General features: G+C 38.9%; 2 protein-coding genes across 3 annotated transcripts in view; one reads left to right on the top strand and one right to left on the bottom strand.

The window, feature by feature from the left end:
* The first annotated feature begins 901 nt into the window (after positions 1-901).
* On the top strand, positions 902-16135 carry LOC131427213 (uncharacterized). Its single transcript, XM_058590201.1, has 5 exons — positions 902-2061; positions 2123-2772; positions 2833-3891; positions 13613-15494; positions 15560-16135. Exons 1-5 carry the CDS (start codon positions 1170-1172, stop codon positions 15640-15642), a joined length of 4566 nt encoding a protein of 1521 aa, XP_058446184.1. The 5' UTR covers positions 902-1169; the 3' UTR covers positions 15643-16135.
* Positions 16122-16600, bottom strand: part of LOC131427214 (bifunctional 3'-phosphoadenosine 5'-phosphosulfate synthase) — a 40048-nt gene continuing 39569 nt past the window's right edge. For both annotated transcript variants that reach the window (XM_058590203.1, XM_058590202.1), the window contains one exon: positions 16122-16580. In XM_058590203.1, coding sequence (XP_058446186.1) covers positions 16368-16580 — 213 coding nt within the window. In that variant the 3' untranslated portion in view covers positions 16122-16367. The remainder of the gene's footprint in view (positions 16581-16600) is intronic.

Below are 16600 nucleotides of genomic sequence, written 5' to 3'. Positions count from 1 at the left end.
TGTAATATGAAGGGTGAATTTTTTGCTGGTATCTTTTTGCCAACACTGTTTTTGACAGATCACCATCTTGTGTCACTGTCAAACTTGTACAGTTTGGTCTATAATTTAATCATGAATGGACGCAGGCAAAGTTGGGGGAAGATCCACTTTTTTATCGAAAAATTGTGTTCAGCGACTGGTTGAATGGAAACGTCAACAAGTAAAAAGTAAAGCATCTGGAGTGAAGACCAGCCAGAAGGGTTGCAAGAGCTATCAATGCATCCCAAAAATAAGTTATTTTTTTTGGACTGATTTGTTGGAGTAAGAGAGTGCCACAATTGGATCTTGCGCATGAGCCACATAAAGCAGAACAGCGGCCAACATTTGCATGGAATCATCTTCAAACATTAAAATTCGTTCTACCGAAAAATTTTGCATTGATTCAATCAGCATTTTTTTAACAAAGCAATATTTGTTTAAAATATTCATGCTTTAGTTTAAAACAATCGTATTCAGGTAACTACGTTCCTGGTTTCGATCTAGTCCTGTAAAATTGTGTATCTGACAATTTTCGCAGCATCATAAGATATACCTTATAATTTCCGTAACTAATTTTGCCTGACAGCACAGCTTTGAGAATACCAAAAATATATTAAATTTCATTGTAAACTGTACTAGTACTAGTTAATTATATTTAAAAAAAAACAAAATACTATTGATCAGCAAAATAATTACTGTGGAACTGAGCCTCATAGATTTGACCGCAAACCGTTTCTGCTGTATGGTCAGCACTATATCGAAATAATACGCATGTGGAGTGTTACGTCCGTTTGTGATGTGTTCATCGCACGCGAAAACACCTCCATTGTCAAAATGTAGAAAATCAGAACCGGTGGGCAGTTCGCGCCATCTTTTGTGTTTGACAACTGCAATGGTCCTGAACTGTGAAAAGTTTTGGTTTTACCGCAGGAATCTTTCCGTATAGTTTTATTTTCGGATTTCCGAAAGCATTTTAAAAATTTTGAACACATCTGTAGCGAAAATGTGTTAACATCACCCGTTGGATGTTATTGTGTGTTGGTTTGGTAGACTTAAAGAGATTAAATCTAGAATTTAGGGATTTCGGCGGTGTTGATAACATCGATACACAACTCTGCCGCAGTTAATCCGTAGGCTTGAGCTGCCTGAAGATGTCGGATGATGCAAACGTAGCAGGCGCTGACACCGATGAAGTGTGTACGCTTCAACGCGAATCACCAGTAGAAAAACTTGAAAATGAAAGCCAGAGTGAAAGTATTTCCACAGTTGCTGAAAGTGGGAACGCTAGCCCTGATAAAACGACCAACGTCGACCCAATTGTAAATGATGATGAAGTTACCGAGGAAAATGAGAAGCATAACGATACCACAACAATATTGCATGTCGTACAAAATTCCGTGACAGAAGAATGCGAACCTAAACAAACGGAACCGCAAAATGATGTAGAAATCTGCAATGAAATCAAAACAGAAGAGAAACACGATTCACCGGAAGGTGACATTAAAGAGGATGAATTGTACGATAAATTGAGTTGTAGTAGTCCGGAACCAGGTGAAATACCCGATGATGATGAAGTAATTGACGATCATCCCAAAAGAAACGTTAAAGAAGAAATGTTGGAATCGGAAGTAGATGTGAAACCTGCATACGATAAAAAATTAGAAAACCGAAATGCTCCGGACAGACCGGAGCGATTTGACATTGATGATGGCAATCCCAGCAGAGATGAAGCGGATCAGATCGAGAAAAAAATATCCCTGGAAGATCTATCGGACGAAGAATTCAAAAGCCCCGTTGCTGCGTTTAAACAAGAATATATTTCCGATCTAGATGAAGAGAGTCCTCGTAAAAGTCCCAAACCAAAGGTGAGTGATGAAAAACAGCCCGAACAGCCTAGAAAATTAGCCAGCATTTTCGAAAGAAAAGTAAAAAAGGAAGAAGGCAGCACAGATGGTATACTTCAAGAAAAACTGAAGCAATATTTCGGTCATAACGATTTTAAAAGTGCGTTGCAAAGGGAAGCAATCCAAACGATCATTACAAGTAAGTATAGAAAACGTGTTCTGTTTTGGGTGGAAATTCCAAAATATCATTTCCCTTGCAGGAACTCGTGATGTTTACGTCTCGATGCCGACCGGTTCCGGTAAATCACTGTGTTTCCAACTACCAGGAGTAATGCAAGACAACAAAGTCACTATAGTATTCTCTCCCCTGTTGGCTCTCATTAAAGATCAACTCGATGCACTAGCCAAGTTAAAAATTACAGCCAATTCTATCAACTCCAAGATGAGCAACAAAGATCGAGATCGAGTCATAAATGATCTGAAAAGCATTCGCACGGATACTCGATTTCTTTATATAACACCGGAGCAGGCTAACACGGCAACCTTCAAAGATCTCCTGAAAATGCTAGTCAAACACAAGAAGGTAGCTTATGTGGTTGTTGACGAAGCACATTGCGTGAGCGAATGGGGGCACGATTTTCGTCCGGATTATCTTAAACTTGGCGCGCTTCGTACCGAGTATCCGTCAATTCCATGGATTGCGTTGACTGCAACTGCCTCCGTAAAGGTTGTGGAAGATATTTTCAAAAACCTGCGACTAAAAGAACCGGTGGCTAAATTTAAGTCCTCGTGTTTTAGACCGAATCTCTACTACGATGTAGTATTTAAAAATTCTATTCAGGATGATTACCGTCACTTACGGGACTACATAGATAGCATACTAGAACAAGAAGACACTGACGTCAAACCGGTAAGTTTAATCTGGTTTTAGACTTTTCGACAGTAACATTTTCTGTTTTGTTCATGTCAGAGTAAGAAAGCTTGTGGCATCATCTACTGCCGAACCCGGGAGACATCGGAGCGTGTGGCAAACAACCTAACGAAACTGGGATTGAAAACGGCTGCCTATCATGCCGGATTGAAGCAATCAGAACGTGTAGCCGTGCAGGAAGACTGGATGGATGGGAAATATCCTGTCATATCTGCGACCATCAGTTTCGGTATGGGAGTAGATAAAGCTTCGGTGAGATTCGTTATCCATTGGGACATTCCACAGAGTGTCGCATCGTACTATCAGGAATCCGGTCGAGCTGGTCGCGATGGCAAAAAATCCTACTGTCGGGTTTATCATTGTCGAGAGCAGTGCAAATCAATCGACTTCCTCCTCCAACAAGACTTACACAAAGGCAAGGGTACTGCCAAAGAAGACAAAGTAAAACTTGCTGTGAAAAACTTCGAAAAAATTGTAGACTACTGCGAGTCTGCCCGATGCCGGCATAGGTTGTTTTCGGACTTTTTCGGTGACGATCCGCCCGACTGCGTCAACATGTGTGACGTGTGCAACGATCCGAAAAAAGTCGAAAAGGCAATTGAAACTTTCCAAAAGCTTTCGGTTTCGGGAAAACTCAAAACAATAGTCGGCTACGATGACAATTTTGCAGACCTCTACGAAGGCGGGCGCCAAGGAATGGCAGACAAATACCAGGACGATGATGATGATGAAAATGACAACGAGCGGGAGAAACGAGCCAAACAGGAATCCGATCTACTAATTCAAAAGCAGTTCGCACTTCGGAAAGCATCCGCTGCCAAAGAACTCGAAATGCACCGAACTCCTTCCATCAGTCGAGTGAAGTTTCCAATGCAAACAACTGTTAAGGTGAATGGTTTAACAATTTCCTCGAGGGAAGCCAACCTTACCATGCTGGCCGATTTGCTGAAAAAGAATGTAGAAGCATGCAAGGATTCGGACCCAACGGAACACGAATTGGTTTACAAAGATTTCGAAGATTTTGCCGTAGATATGGAATACGATGCATTTACTAATAACACAGTGGCCAGTTTGTACAGGAGATTCATAGCGAAACATGTGAGTATTTTTTACTATCAGTTTCATCTCCAACTCATCGGTGCGTTAGCAGTTCATATTGAACATCCAAGGCAACTTAGGAGCTCAGCATGAACCACTAAGCAGACGTTTCGCGGTGATGCGCTGCCTCTCCTAAGACATCGCAACTAGCTTGGAGTAAACCGATTGAGGCGATTGCAGGTTTGTATGCGAGGTGCTGTCGCATTCAATTGGTCTTTGGTCGACTCGGCCATGATTGCCATGCAATCGGAACGAGAACAAATTTTCAATCAAGTTTCAAGCTGACCGGACAAACGATTTGATGTAGAAGTTTGCTTGCAAGAGACTGCCGCTTCCAAAATACTCTTCACAGTTTTCGTGTTGTATGTTGCTGGTATTGACCCCGATAGGTAGCGAAATAGACAAAAACAAAATCCGCAGCAAAGTAGAAATGAAAAAAAAACATACTTGTGATCAGGGTGTGTGTATTCTGTTGAATTTGTTTCCGTAGACATAGACTGCAAATGCCGCGATGACCAAGTACAGCGAAGCATCATTTGGTTCTTCTAATCAATTGGGCTATCTCTTCATGTATTTTCATATGCAGGTTAGTTTAATTAGTGAAACAATTTCTTAGGTTAGCAGTTAGCTACGGGTTTGAGTCCCTTTATACTTTCAAATTCGAATTGATAGCGGTAACAAGCTTTGTATTTCACTTGGAGATTCCTCGATCGCACCATAATTAACACGATGACAACGAGAGCCAAATTCAAAATGAATGGCTTCTAAGTCGGTGCTATGCATTTTATATAGCAAATCAGCAGAAAGTTTACTACAAACTACAACTGGTTGAATAATGGGCCGTATACAGTGAAGTAAAATTTCGCATAATTCTTTGGATATAAAATTATGGTTCTAAATGGCAATATAGAAAATTTAAATGTCGATTATTTCATTTCGGATTTCAATATTTCAGTAAAAGAAGCTATCAAAATGTTGTACGGGACTAATTTCCGGCATCCCAGAAGGGCCAAATGGTATAATTCTCCAAGATAATAAACACTGATTGGATATAAATGATTTGAAACACTGTTGCGAATTTGGCACTATAAAAATTGCAAAATAACTAATCAAATTATCTTAGTTTTGCACTACACTGCTAATTTTAATTTTCGATTTACAAAGAAGCCATCTTTATAATTCTTAAGGTCTGAGGACAGAGGGCCACGTGTTGAGTTTTAAATCGACCACGTGGCTCGCTCAATTCCTTTGCGCATCGTATTTCTCTTGTACTCTCTCGTATATGAGCAAACTGTACCGGGTTGCCAGCATACATTTTATTATTTTGATGAGAAGTTTTATCACATTAATTTATCGTATGGGATGGACATTACATGGATTCCAATGAACAATGAAAAAATATTCAACTTTCACAAAGATTGAATGTCTGTGTGTTTGGCAGCCTTGTCGAGCCAATTTCATTTCTCTCTCCTTTTTCAGAATGCTGTCAGGAAAACAAAGCGAAAAAAATGGTGGATGCATTGAAACTGACTTTGGTTCACAGAAAATAACAAGACTTCATTTTTATCGCGATAACATATATGTTTTTATGTACTAATTGCATCTAAACTAGATTTTCTAGACTTTGTCCCGGTAGATTTATGATACAAGCCTCCAAAGCCGAGATATTCGATGAACAAGTAGAGATATGCATTTCCGAGCGTTCCAATTTTCAGCAGTTCTTCAGTCAGAATAATACAACACGACCGCTAAACTCAATGAATCATTCTGAAAATTTCACTGAAAATTCTCAACTAAATTTCGAAGACATTGTCAGGTGGGTTTTTCTATATTCTGCACCATTTCCAAGAAAATTTAATTTGAACGGGAAAATAGCAAAAAACCTACCACTTTACGGTACTGTCCTCAGCCCTTAATCGTCTTAAAAAGGATGAAAGGTTCCGCTTAGATTCCTCTATGAAAAAACTATTTTGTTACAATACTAACATAATAGTGACAGACAGACGGTATTTCGAATGCTATTAGCATTCACCATCAGTGTCATAGAAGTCTGCTAGGGGTAGTTTCATCTAACAAACAATTTTTTACGAAATTGAGTTGGTTTCGAACTTAGCAACGAAGGTGTGAGCAAACTCGATATAAGTATTAGGTGTGAAGCTTATCCTATTTTCAGTGCAATGACGTTGAAACTAGGTTCGAAACTGACTTCAAACAAACGGTTTGACAGCAGTTATGGTGAAAACTGGGTTAGGTTTGGCATCAAGCGAAAACGACATAAATCACTATTAGACAACTATCAGAGCATCGCGAGAAAGCCTAAGTCCGGACGGCCGACGACCCTGAGCGACATGAAGCTCAAAAGGAAGTTGTCCAACGTCCCCAAGTGGCGAATTTCTGGGCCAACCTGAAACATTAGATCTACTAAATAAAACGAAGAAAGAATTTCGTTCTCCGTTTACACTGGAACCAAACAAGGGATGAAAAAACCTAACACGGCATCGGAAAGTAGAATGAGGAATTTTTTTCGCCTAATAGTTTTACATCATGGAGCACTGAAGTATCGCTCACCGAATTTTTATTTATAACTCGTTTTTGAAGAATCAGTCGTACGTTACAACTATTCGTGAGTTTGAAAAACATTTTGAATTAACGGTGGGACTTTTCCACAACCTGTAACGGATTCGTCTCGGCATAATAGTGACCGTCCAGGTGAAAGTGGGCTTCGTCGCCCACCATCATGTCGCTTAGAGATATCGAGCATCTTAGCAACTAAGGTCGATCTTATATGGATGCAACGACAAATCTTTCTTGACCAATCGGTGGAAAGAACGGCGAAAATTTTGAAGAGCAGCCGCGTGTTCAACATTCTCTGATGTCTGGACAGTCCGTTTTAATTTGGTCACATAACCTAATTTTACAAAAAAAATTTAGCCACAGCTTCACAGTATTACTCAAAAGCACCGGCATTTTTTTGATTTCATTGAAACTGTTTTTAATACTCACGAATAATTGTAACATAAGCCTGATTCTTCAAAAACGAGTTATGAATAAACCCTTGCTTGGTTTCAGTGTAACCGGAGAACAAAATGTATCAGGTTCCTTTGCGCAACCCTGTATAACTTGTTATACAGTTCATATTTTTGTTACTGTAACACAATAACATTTCATTACATACGCCCTTCAAAGCAAAACAAAGCCTTGGTATTACATTCCTTTAGTGGAAGTTGGCCTTCTGTTTCATCAGACTTCACAGCCAATTCACAGTGTACAGAACCATTGCATGGCGGGTGCTACGATTCTACTGACACTACGAATCCTTCCAGTCAGGGCTCGAACTTACGACAACTGATTTGTAAGACCAGTGCCCTATACATTGAACCGCAACCGGGATAACGTCCTTCAACAAAAGTCGAATCAATAAAATAACAAAAGTCATTTATTTCACCTCGGTCAATTATTTAACAACAAAAGTCATTCATTTAACCTCGGTTAGGTTAAAACCGGGGATATATCAACTTTATAATAGTAAGCACAATCATAATTATCAATCAAAATGAATCATAACTGCTAATGAGTTTTATTGGTTCCAACATTTAATTCCGAAACATCACTTTTTTTATTGATAAACGAAGAAGTATATTGAAATTTCCTCGTGACGCAGTTTGTGCATAATCGCCTTACCACCGTAACATGGCCGCCAAGCAACGTTGCCAGGTCATTTTTTCAAAAAATCTGTATTCGGCGCAAGAATCTATCGGTACCATATCGGTATTAGAATCCCGTAACATAAGTACCAGGAAAATGTCACCAAAGCTCATTCTGGCGAGCAAAAAAAAAAGGGTCTCACAACCGTGAATTATCGGTATTTTGTTAGTACATATCTGTATTGCGGTATAGTGGTCAAATATCTGTAAAAATACCACCCATCTGACACCGGTATGTGAGCACCAGCCATTTGAAAGTATACCGATTACGTTGAGCCCCTCGCGTTTCGAGCCCCAAACACTGCGATGTTTTGATACTTATCGCGACTCTCAAATTGGGAAAATTATCTCCACTTGATGTCCCAAAACACTGTCTGCTGTATTTTAGGTAAACCGACAAGTTATTGTGAGAGAGTCGACCCAAATTCACTAATTTTCTTGCACTGAACAAGGTAAACGAGTAAAACAAATGTATTACTGTTTGTTTGTTAACGTTGCAATCAGCTGATTTTGAAGTTCTGATTTTAATCTCATCAAGATGGCGTCGTGACAGGGGGCTGAAAAATACCGAGAAATCGGCATATCTGCCGCCAAGCAGTGGGTAGGATTTGACCAGCCCGGTGGCAAAGATAAGGCGCTCCAGCAAGTGCTATCGTAGCCAACATCTCGGGAATTCAGTGGGCAATCAGCGCGCTCAAAATGTAGTAAATTAATTATTTTCTCATCGTAGTGATGATATTCTGATCGATAATTTATGGGAAAGTATGGTAAAAGGCACTGAATAAATGTGTTGTTAGTAATATCCAATTTTTCGTTGGTTATTCTTCTACATCGTTTTGATTTTTGCAAAATCATGTTCACCACAGTAACATGGCTTCCCAGCAGGAAGCTGGATTGGACGGACATACGTTATTTGGCCGAATTTTGTTTGGCATAACATTTATTGCCATAATGTCATTTGGCATAAAATAGAAAAAATATACTGTTTTATTTGGCATAATTTTCATTTGGCATAATATCAATTGTGCATATATTCTTTAGATTCCATTTGTTCTAGGAGTAATTTAAAAGGCTCAAATACATAAGGCCGAGAACAGAACGATTACAGGTTTTCCGATTAGTGCTTGGACGACTCGAACTTAAAAAAGCGGCTTTCCCGTGCGAATGTCGCCCTTTCCGGCGGTGGGTCGGCGGCCGACTCAGCCGGTGTCGCCTCGGGGGCTTTATGCCACCGAGCCTCCTTGGCTTCGCCTCTGTGGCTTTATGTCAAACAACAGTTATTCTAAAGAAATTTATGCCAAACAAAATTCTACCAAATATCGTACACCCGGATTTGACGGATGATATCACACTGATAAAAATTTGCACGATCGATTTATATGTAAACACCACTTCAATTTAATATGCTTTTTCATTTCAATACATAGGGTAAGGGCTCCCTATTTCATCTCATTTGTAAGGACGTTATCTTAAAAACTTGATTTAGCCATCAAAATCACTACGATTTTTCAATATTTCTGCTTGATTCGCCTTGCTCCACATTGGGAATTGATTCACATTCCTCAGAAATTAAAATAATAAATAAAAAAATCAACTAAAACACTTCTGATATGTTCACTACTGTGCTCCTAATTTCATCTCAAAGGTTTTGTATTCATCCTATCATTGCTCCTTTATTCATCCCATAAATTAGCAATGGCGACAGCAATCAAAACCAAAATATTGCACTATTACATTCTCAGGTTCAAAATGTCAGAATTTTCTTTAAAAAAGGCCTAATGCCAACTATGACACAACACACGATATTTAAAAAAAACAGTTTGGAATCATTTCGACGTTTAAAATTTTTTGGATCGTTTTTATTACCTTTTGTTTCAAATTTAATATTTTACTCTGCAGTTAATTTGGAGAACTTAAAAAAACAAAAAAAGAATTGTTACTATTTAGGCATTAGCGCTTCTAAAAACAAAATGTAGAACCAGAGATGCCATTCATACAGATTTATCTGTACTGTATAGATTTTTGCGTTCGCGTTCGTTAAATCAGATTACAGCTTTTCTAAATTTAATACAGATTTGTAAAGGTTAATAAAAAGTGAGAAGTAAAACGTTAGACTTCTCTCTCTGAGTATCTATTAGTATTTGATTACAGTACTTCTTTAAAAGTTTATTAATCAACGGACAAATCACATGTTAAAATGGAAATCTTTTGTGCAAATGTTTGATGATGAACACTGATAAACATTTATATTAAAATTTAAAACCAATTTGAATTTGAATTTGATTCGTTTTATTAGTGAAAACAGATAGAGCAGATACATATTTTCTATGAAAATATCTGGCATCTCTGTGCACAGCCGACGAAACACACACATTTAACAGTGTTATGGTGACGAATAGCGGAAAGAAACCAGTGCTACTAGATTTGCCACAATGATTATTTGATTAGTATTTAACACGCTCTATTTGGTAATATTAGAATCCGAAAGAGTTTTATTTATATATAAATATCAATGATATAATTAAACTAATGTCACGGATACAAAAAATACTTGTTGATGATAATTTAAAGAAGAAAAAATATATTTTTTATTTAACATTATGAGAAAACTTGGCAACCTTGCGATACGAAATGAGATGAAAACAAAGCGCAATCAAGCGCAATGCAAATTTTCATCTCATATTTTTCATTGCTTTTATTGCTTGTCAGGTAATCTCAGAAGCCTTTAATCGTTGAATAAACAAGTGGGCAGTGAACATTACTAACTATAAAGTCATCCAACATTGAATAGTGATGTAATTATGTGAAATAGTGATCATGTTTTGAGACGAATCGATTAGTAAAAATTCAGAAACATGATGAATTGTAAAACTTCAGACGAAAGTGGTTGCTAAATCAAAAAGTGAGTTTATTTTAAATGAAAAAAGCGATCGTTGAAGGTTTTTTAACTATTTTTTTCAATTGGAAAGTGTGGCAAAACCTAGAATAAATGTTTTAAAACGTTCTACAGTTTTGTTCAGGTACGTTTAAAGATATGATTAATGTTCAAAGTTATGAGGTGAAGGAATGAGATGGAAATTGGAGCTGAGATGAAATAGGGAGCTCTTACCCTAATTTGTTTCAAGATTTCATGTGCAAATTCACTAAGATGCGAAATTAGTTTATTTTTTACTTAGCTTTGATGTGTTTTTTCTTTGGATGTAATGTGTTTTGCTATTGAATCGAATTACATGTGTTAAACACTTCATTTTCTAGTGGAAATGAGTACAGCACAAATGTATGTGCAAAACACTTGAATCGGTAACGGTAACGATATATCTGATCGTTTTTAAGTGCATTTCATATAAACGTAGCATGATTTTCCCTAAATATCAACAGTTTTTACACTCATTTTGTGAGTTAAGTGTCTATTTTCATGAATTTTATGTGTTCTACAAGCAGCGATCACCCCTGCTATGGAAACTGGTTCCTGAAACCGACGCATTTTGTTTTGGTAGCGTTGTTATAAACAATATGTAAATTTACGTTCATACCATACAATCAAACCACACTGGTGTCAAAAGTTAATTTCTTCAAACCCAATATAATTATATCTCTAGTCTAGTATTCTCTATAAAACAAGTAATTTGACCTCTTTTGGAATAAAAAGTGAAATTGTGGCTTATTATAGCTTGATTATATTCCATCCTTATGTTGGTGCAACCGCATGAAGAAAAATGTGAACGTATGAACGCTGCTTAAACACAGCATTTGACAGCGAACTAGAACCAAAGAACCAAAATTTTCATCTTCAAGCCAATTGTATGCAGATGACAATCGTGCCACCGGGGTGGCAGCGATAGATCAAATGCTTTGCACATGATGCTAGCGTGCAAATTATTTTCAGTGCACACTCCCGCATTTATAAATGCGATCACCAGCTCATTTTACATGTCCTATGTGAAGTGGTTCCAGTGGTTTCAGCACTGGACATCAGCTGGAAAGAATGTGAGCGACAAAATGTAGAAAATAACAATGATAATAAACAATGAAATATTAACTCAATAGAGCTCTGGTTGTTTGTCTTGTGGTTATTTATGGATATTTCGTGATTCGTACCAATCCGTGAAATACAATAATTTGGAAAATGATGAGTTTGAGATTGGCACATTGTCGCAAAACTGATTTTCCGGTAGCGACACCTGCCAATGAAAAATGGAACCAAGAAAAGGAGGATTCTTTCGGAAATTTTCATATCGGCAGTAGTGATTTGCAACATTTTTTATCGTTTATTCAATAGTACAAATAGATATCAGCAATAAAAGTACACTCGGAGTAAAAGAAAATCGATACTACTTTTTTAGTGTAAACTACGATTAAATATGGAAAATCTTCAGAAATGTGTGAAATTGGGTAAGGTTAGGTTTTTTCGGATCAACATTTTTTTACAGAAACCAGTGTAATGTTGATTTCTCGAGTACTAGAACGTATAGCGATCAAGTACTAATTATTTTGGATACTTTATTTGTTATTTCCAGGCATATGAAAAATGATATCAAACCAAGTTTAATGCTCTATTCTGAATAAACGGTTGATTTTGCACAATGAACTAAGATCAACATTACCACCTCAGAGTGAAAACTTTTTCTTCAACTTCTACTATGATTTTTCAAATGAATTTGCCCGTTTTCGAAAGAAATCGTTGAAAAGGTGGAGTAATTGGAAATTTTCCTACCGATTTGACAGCTCTTGCTGAAAGTATCATCTCTAAACAAGCAGCGCCTCTACATTTCAGTTTTGCGACAATATGGCAACTGGATCTCCCACAAACTTAACTGCCTTTCGCACACATCTCTACTCACTGCATCTGTGTGCGTGCGTTAAAGCGGCTCATTTGGCTGTCAAAGTTTTTTTTTAAAACTCGGCTCGGTCTCATTTTGATTCTGTTGTTTGGGTTATATGTTGTTTTCTGGCAGTAGCCGTTGTAGTTTAGTTAGTTTTTAAAAAAATAATAGATATGTAACTTATTTAAGAAACTTAGAAAGTACTTCTATCGTAAAATAATTAGAATATTATTACCAAGTCTCTTCTGTTCGGTAAGTTTCTTCATGCCTCTTCAAACGATTATCATCTTGGTTTCAAAACATCTCTTCAATTTTTCTACTTGTTCTATCGAATTATGTAAGTTAAAGCATCATTAACGACATGCCAACACAAAATTCTATAGGCCAGCAAGATATGGTAAACATAACAAGAAGGAAATTGTGTCAACAAATTTAACCTAAAAAAACACCCGGAACGGTCTGACCAACATATTCCCACACTTCCGTTCGAGATTTGGTCATTACAAAATTTTATTCGCCACAAATGATTGTGATGACTTAATACTTACCAGCTCAGGACATATTTGAACCTATTCATCCTGTGGATATTTGTACGATTCCGATAGTTCCTGATAACTTTCATTACACCAATCTACAATAGTTTTTTTCCTGTTGTCAGTACTTACGTATACGCGGCACCGTTGCAAAAGTTATAAACCACTTTTAAAGAACAGTCGGTAGTAATCGGTTAGCCGAGCACAACAGAGTTAATTTTTCCTCACATCTTTATCGATGTGGCGCAGCCACAAGCAAGGGTATCCGCCAGTTTGCCAAGTCTACCCTTGCGTCGAAACCGCACATTTGTATATCATATTGTCAATTTGTTTTCATTACAAGGGCAAGGAAACTGCGACGGCCCAAATCCGAATATACCGATCGAAAGCGTTAGCCTCTTCCTTACAAACCTGTAACCGCCTCGTTTGGCCGGTCCACTTAAAGCTAAACTTGGTAAGCGTTAGTTGCGAGTGGTAGTGCAACGAATCGAATGCGGTAGAGAATTTGTTGTGTCAGCGTATGCATAGTACAATAAACGTAACATGAATCCATCGACGACTGTCTGTTCGAAATGTCGCAAAGTTGCACACACAAAGTACTGTTGAATCAACAGACAGTCTCAGATTATAACTAACACAAACACTGTATTATACATTCCAGATTACCGCAATAAAGTCGGCCACCTCGTCGGAAATGCTGTACCCCGATTTGAAACATTATGTTCCAAAGGTGCGAAACTCGCACGGAGGAGAATTCAAGACAATTGAAGCGGAGCTTAAACGCAAATACGGAGACAATATTGTGGATGAATTGCGAACGGAAGATGATCGAAGGTCTGGCGGAGCGCATCGTGGAGGTACAAACGGTGACCGACGGAAAGGGTTGGGAAGCGGAAAATTTTTCAACCCCAGTCGCGATGGTTCAAATCAAAAAACTATTAATTCTTATTTCGGAAAAAATGATGGACGAGGTAGTGACGGACCCGCTGGCAGGCAAACGCTAGACGATGGAGACATGTGGGATAGTGATGGTGACGGAGCGGGTCCAAGTTTGACTACTGATATTAAAACGGAGGAGAAGCATGCGGTTTCGAATGAACAACGATCACCTTCAGTTGAAATTGTTTCAAGTGATTCGTACTCTCATCGGTCCAAAGATTCCCGAGATGAACGGGAACGTAAGGAACGCAAAACAAAGAAAAGAAAATCCAGTACCAGATCACGTGACCAATCTCGAGATCGCTCAATAACCCCTAGCGATCGAGAACTGTCACGGGAAAAATCTCGTGGTTTCTCAAAAAGTAAATCGAGACACAGGTCACGTGACAGATCGAGATCACGTGATCGTCACTCGTATCGATCCGGGAGATCTCGTTCACGAGATTACGAAGAACCCCGCAGAAAACATAAAAAATCGAAAAAGTACGAAGATGACGATAACCATTACGATCATCGACCGAGGAAACGATACGCCAGTGAGTATGAAGAAAAACCCGTCATGAAGCGTCCTCCTTCGCCCATGGAAACATACAACTACGCGTCGCAGAAATCCCGTGTGTCACACTACGAACGCAAAACTCCTGCTGTTTCTGCGTACACACCTGCTTACACCGGCGGTGGTGGAAGCAGAAGCTACAACAACTACGAATCATCGACTGCTGCAAGTTCACTTCTTTCGACTGAAGATATGTGGGACGACGATAATCCAACTCCATCGAAATCGTCCAGTTCATTGGCGGAAAAATTACTAGAACATGTACCTCCTCCACCGCCACCACTGTCTGCAGTTAAAACGCCTCCACCACCACCACCCATCAACGTTGAACCCAGCTTCTCCACAGGTTATTCAATCTATACTCAGGCTTCGATCCAATCTGCCTATCAACCGCCTCCTCCACCAGCACCAACTATTTCACCGCCACGGGAAAAGACCGTATCGAAAAAGACGTACGATTACTTGTTCGATACGACACCTGAAAAAACCGTAGTCCAATACGACCACAAGAAAATACCTGCGGTAACGAAAAATCCATCGCCTCCACCACCACCACCGCCAACAGTCGCACAGGTGAAATCGTTAACGGCAGCTCAATTCAGCGCGGCGGCTCAAATCCATGCAACGTTGCAGAAGTTGAACGCCGCCGTGTCCAATGCAGCAGCGCGCAATGGGACATCGTCATCGTCGTCTTCTTCGTCATCATCGCTTTCGGCGGCAGCGACGGTTGGTGCTATCAAAAAACCGTCCATTGGTCTAAACAGTAGTAGCAGCAATACAAGCATCACAAGTACCACCGTTGTCCCCCCGTCGAGTGCCTCCAACTCGACGTCATCATCCGTGACCAGTGTCAAAAGTAACCCGGAGGTTACTACCAAATTGCACAATATCCAGATAGAGCAGGAGAAAGTGTCGAAGAAAAATCTAGCCGATGTCGTTATTCGCTTCCTGATGCCGTACTATCGACAACAGAAGATCAAATCCAAGGAGCTGTTCAAAGGGCTGGCGCGTACCATTTCGCACAAGTTTTACGATGTGGAAGTTGTTGGTGAGTTTGATGTGGTTTTTAATTTTTGCTATGAATATTGTGACCTAACTTTTAACTTGTTTCAGTTGACCGTAAGGTGAAAAAATATATTGACGACCTGATGCATCACAAGGGTGTGATAGCCAGTGAAGCGGACTTTCCACACTAACAGTCGTACGAATCACGAGGTCATGTACATAAGAGCAGAGCGCGCCTATTAGTGAAAATATTCTTTAAGGGACATCATAGAGTAGACTTTGTGCTTAATTTGGTGGTCATCCGGCCTAGCTGGTGGGACAAACAGGAACGTTTTTTTTTGCGCCGGATACGTATTGACTCCAGCAGACTTGTGGATAACCATGAAACTTGTTGAACAAGAACGATCGGAAGTCCGGAAAAGGGACCCTACTAGATATTACGTATCCATTTTTCATCTGTACAGCGTAGTGAAGCGTCAGATATTTATTCTCTATGGGTTAAATCTTCCCTTGAAATAATTTCAAGATAGTGTTACTCAGTGCGAGGACTGCTTAGTATCCAGTTGATAACAGATTAGTTTCAGTGAATACCAAGATAAGATAGTAGCAATTGCAACTATAAGCCTAGTGATAATAAAATTTCAGAAAACCAAGCAAAATCATGCTAGAGTTATTTCCATTAAAGTTTCATTTGCTTTATTCATCCGAAGAACACTGTGACTAAATGATATAACGACATAAAATCAATAATATTGTAACAAAAAAAAACATGCATAAAACTGGGTACCTACTTAAACGATACACATGATTAAAATGAAAACACTCGTCGTGGGCGTGTTAGTTCAAGATTTAACTTATGTCTTGTTGACTATAGAAATGTTTGCTATCTATTACTATTGGTAAGTGCACAAAGTAATCAGTTTTCACCCGTTTTTAACGACTGATAGTACTCGGATAGGATTTTCCACGCTTCCGGCTCCATGAATCCATTCGGTGGATCTTGTCCAGTGCGAGCTAGCGTTCGCATTCGCGTGCCGGAAATAAAGTCGAAGTCTTCCTTCCGGTTCGGTTCGAAGAATGCCATTTTCGAGACGGATTTGTCGTATGCAGCAACACGGAATGGTAATATCTGTGTACAGAAAACGTATG

This window comes from Malaya genurostris, chromosome 2 (assembly GCF_030247185.1).
Source record: "Malaya genurostris strain Urasoe2022 chromosome 2, Malgen_1.1, whole genome shotgun sequence".
Lineage (NCBI taxonomy): Eukaryota > Metazoa > Arthropoda > Insecta > Diptera > Culicidae > Malaya > Malaya genurostris.
This window is presented reverse-complemented; position numbering and strand designations above follow the sequence as displayed.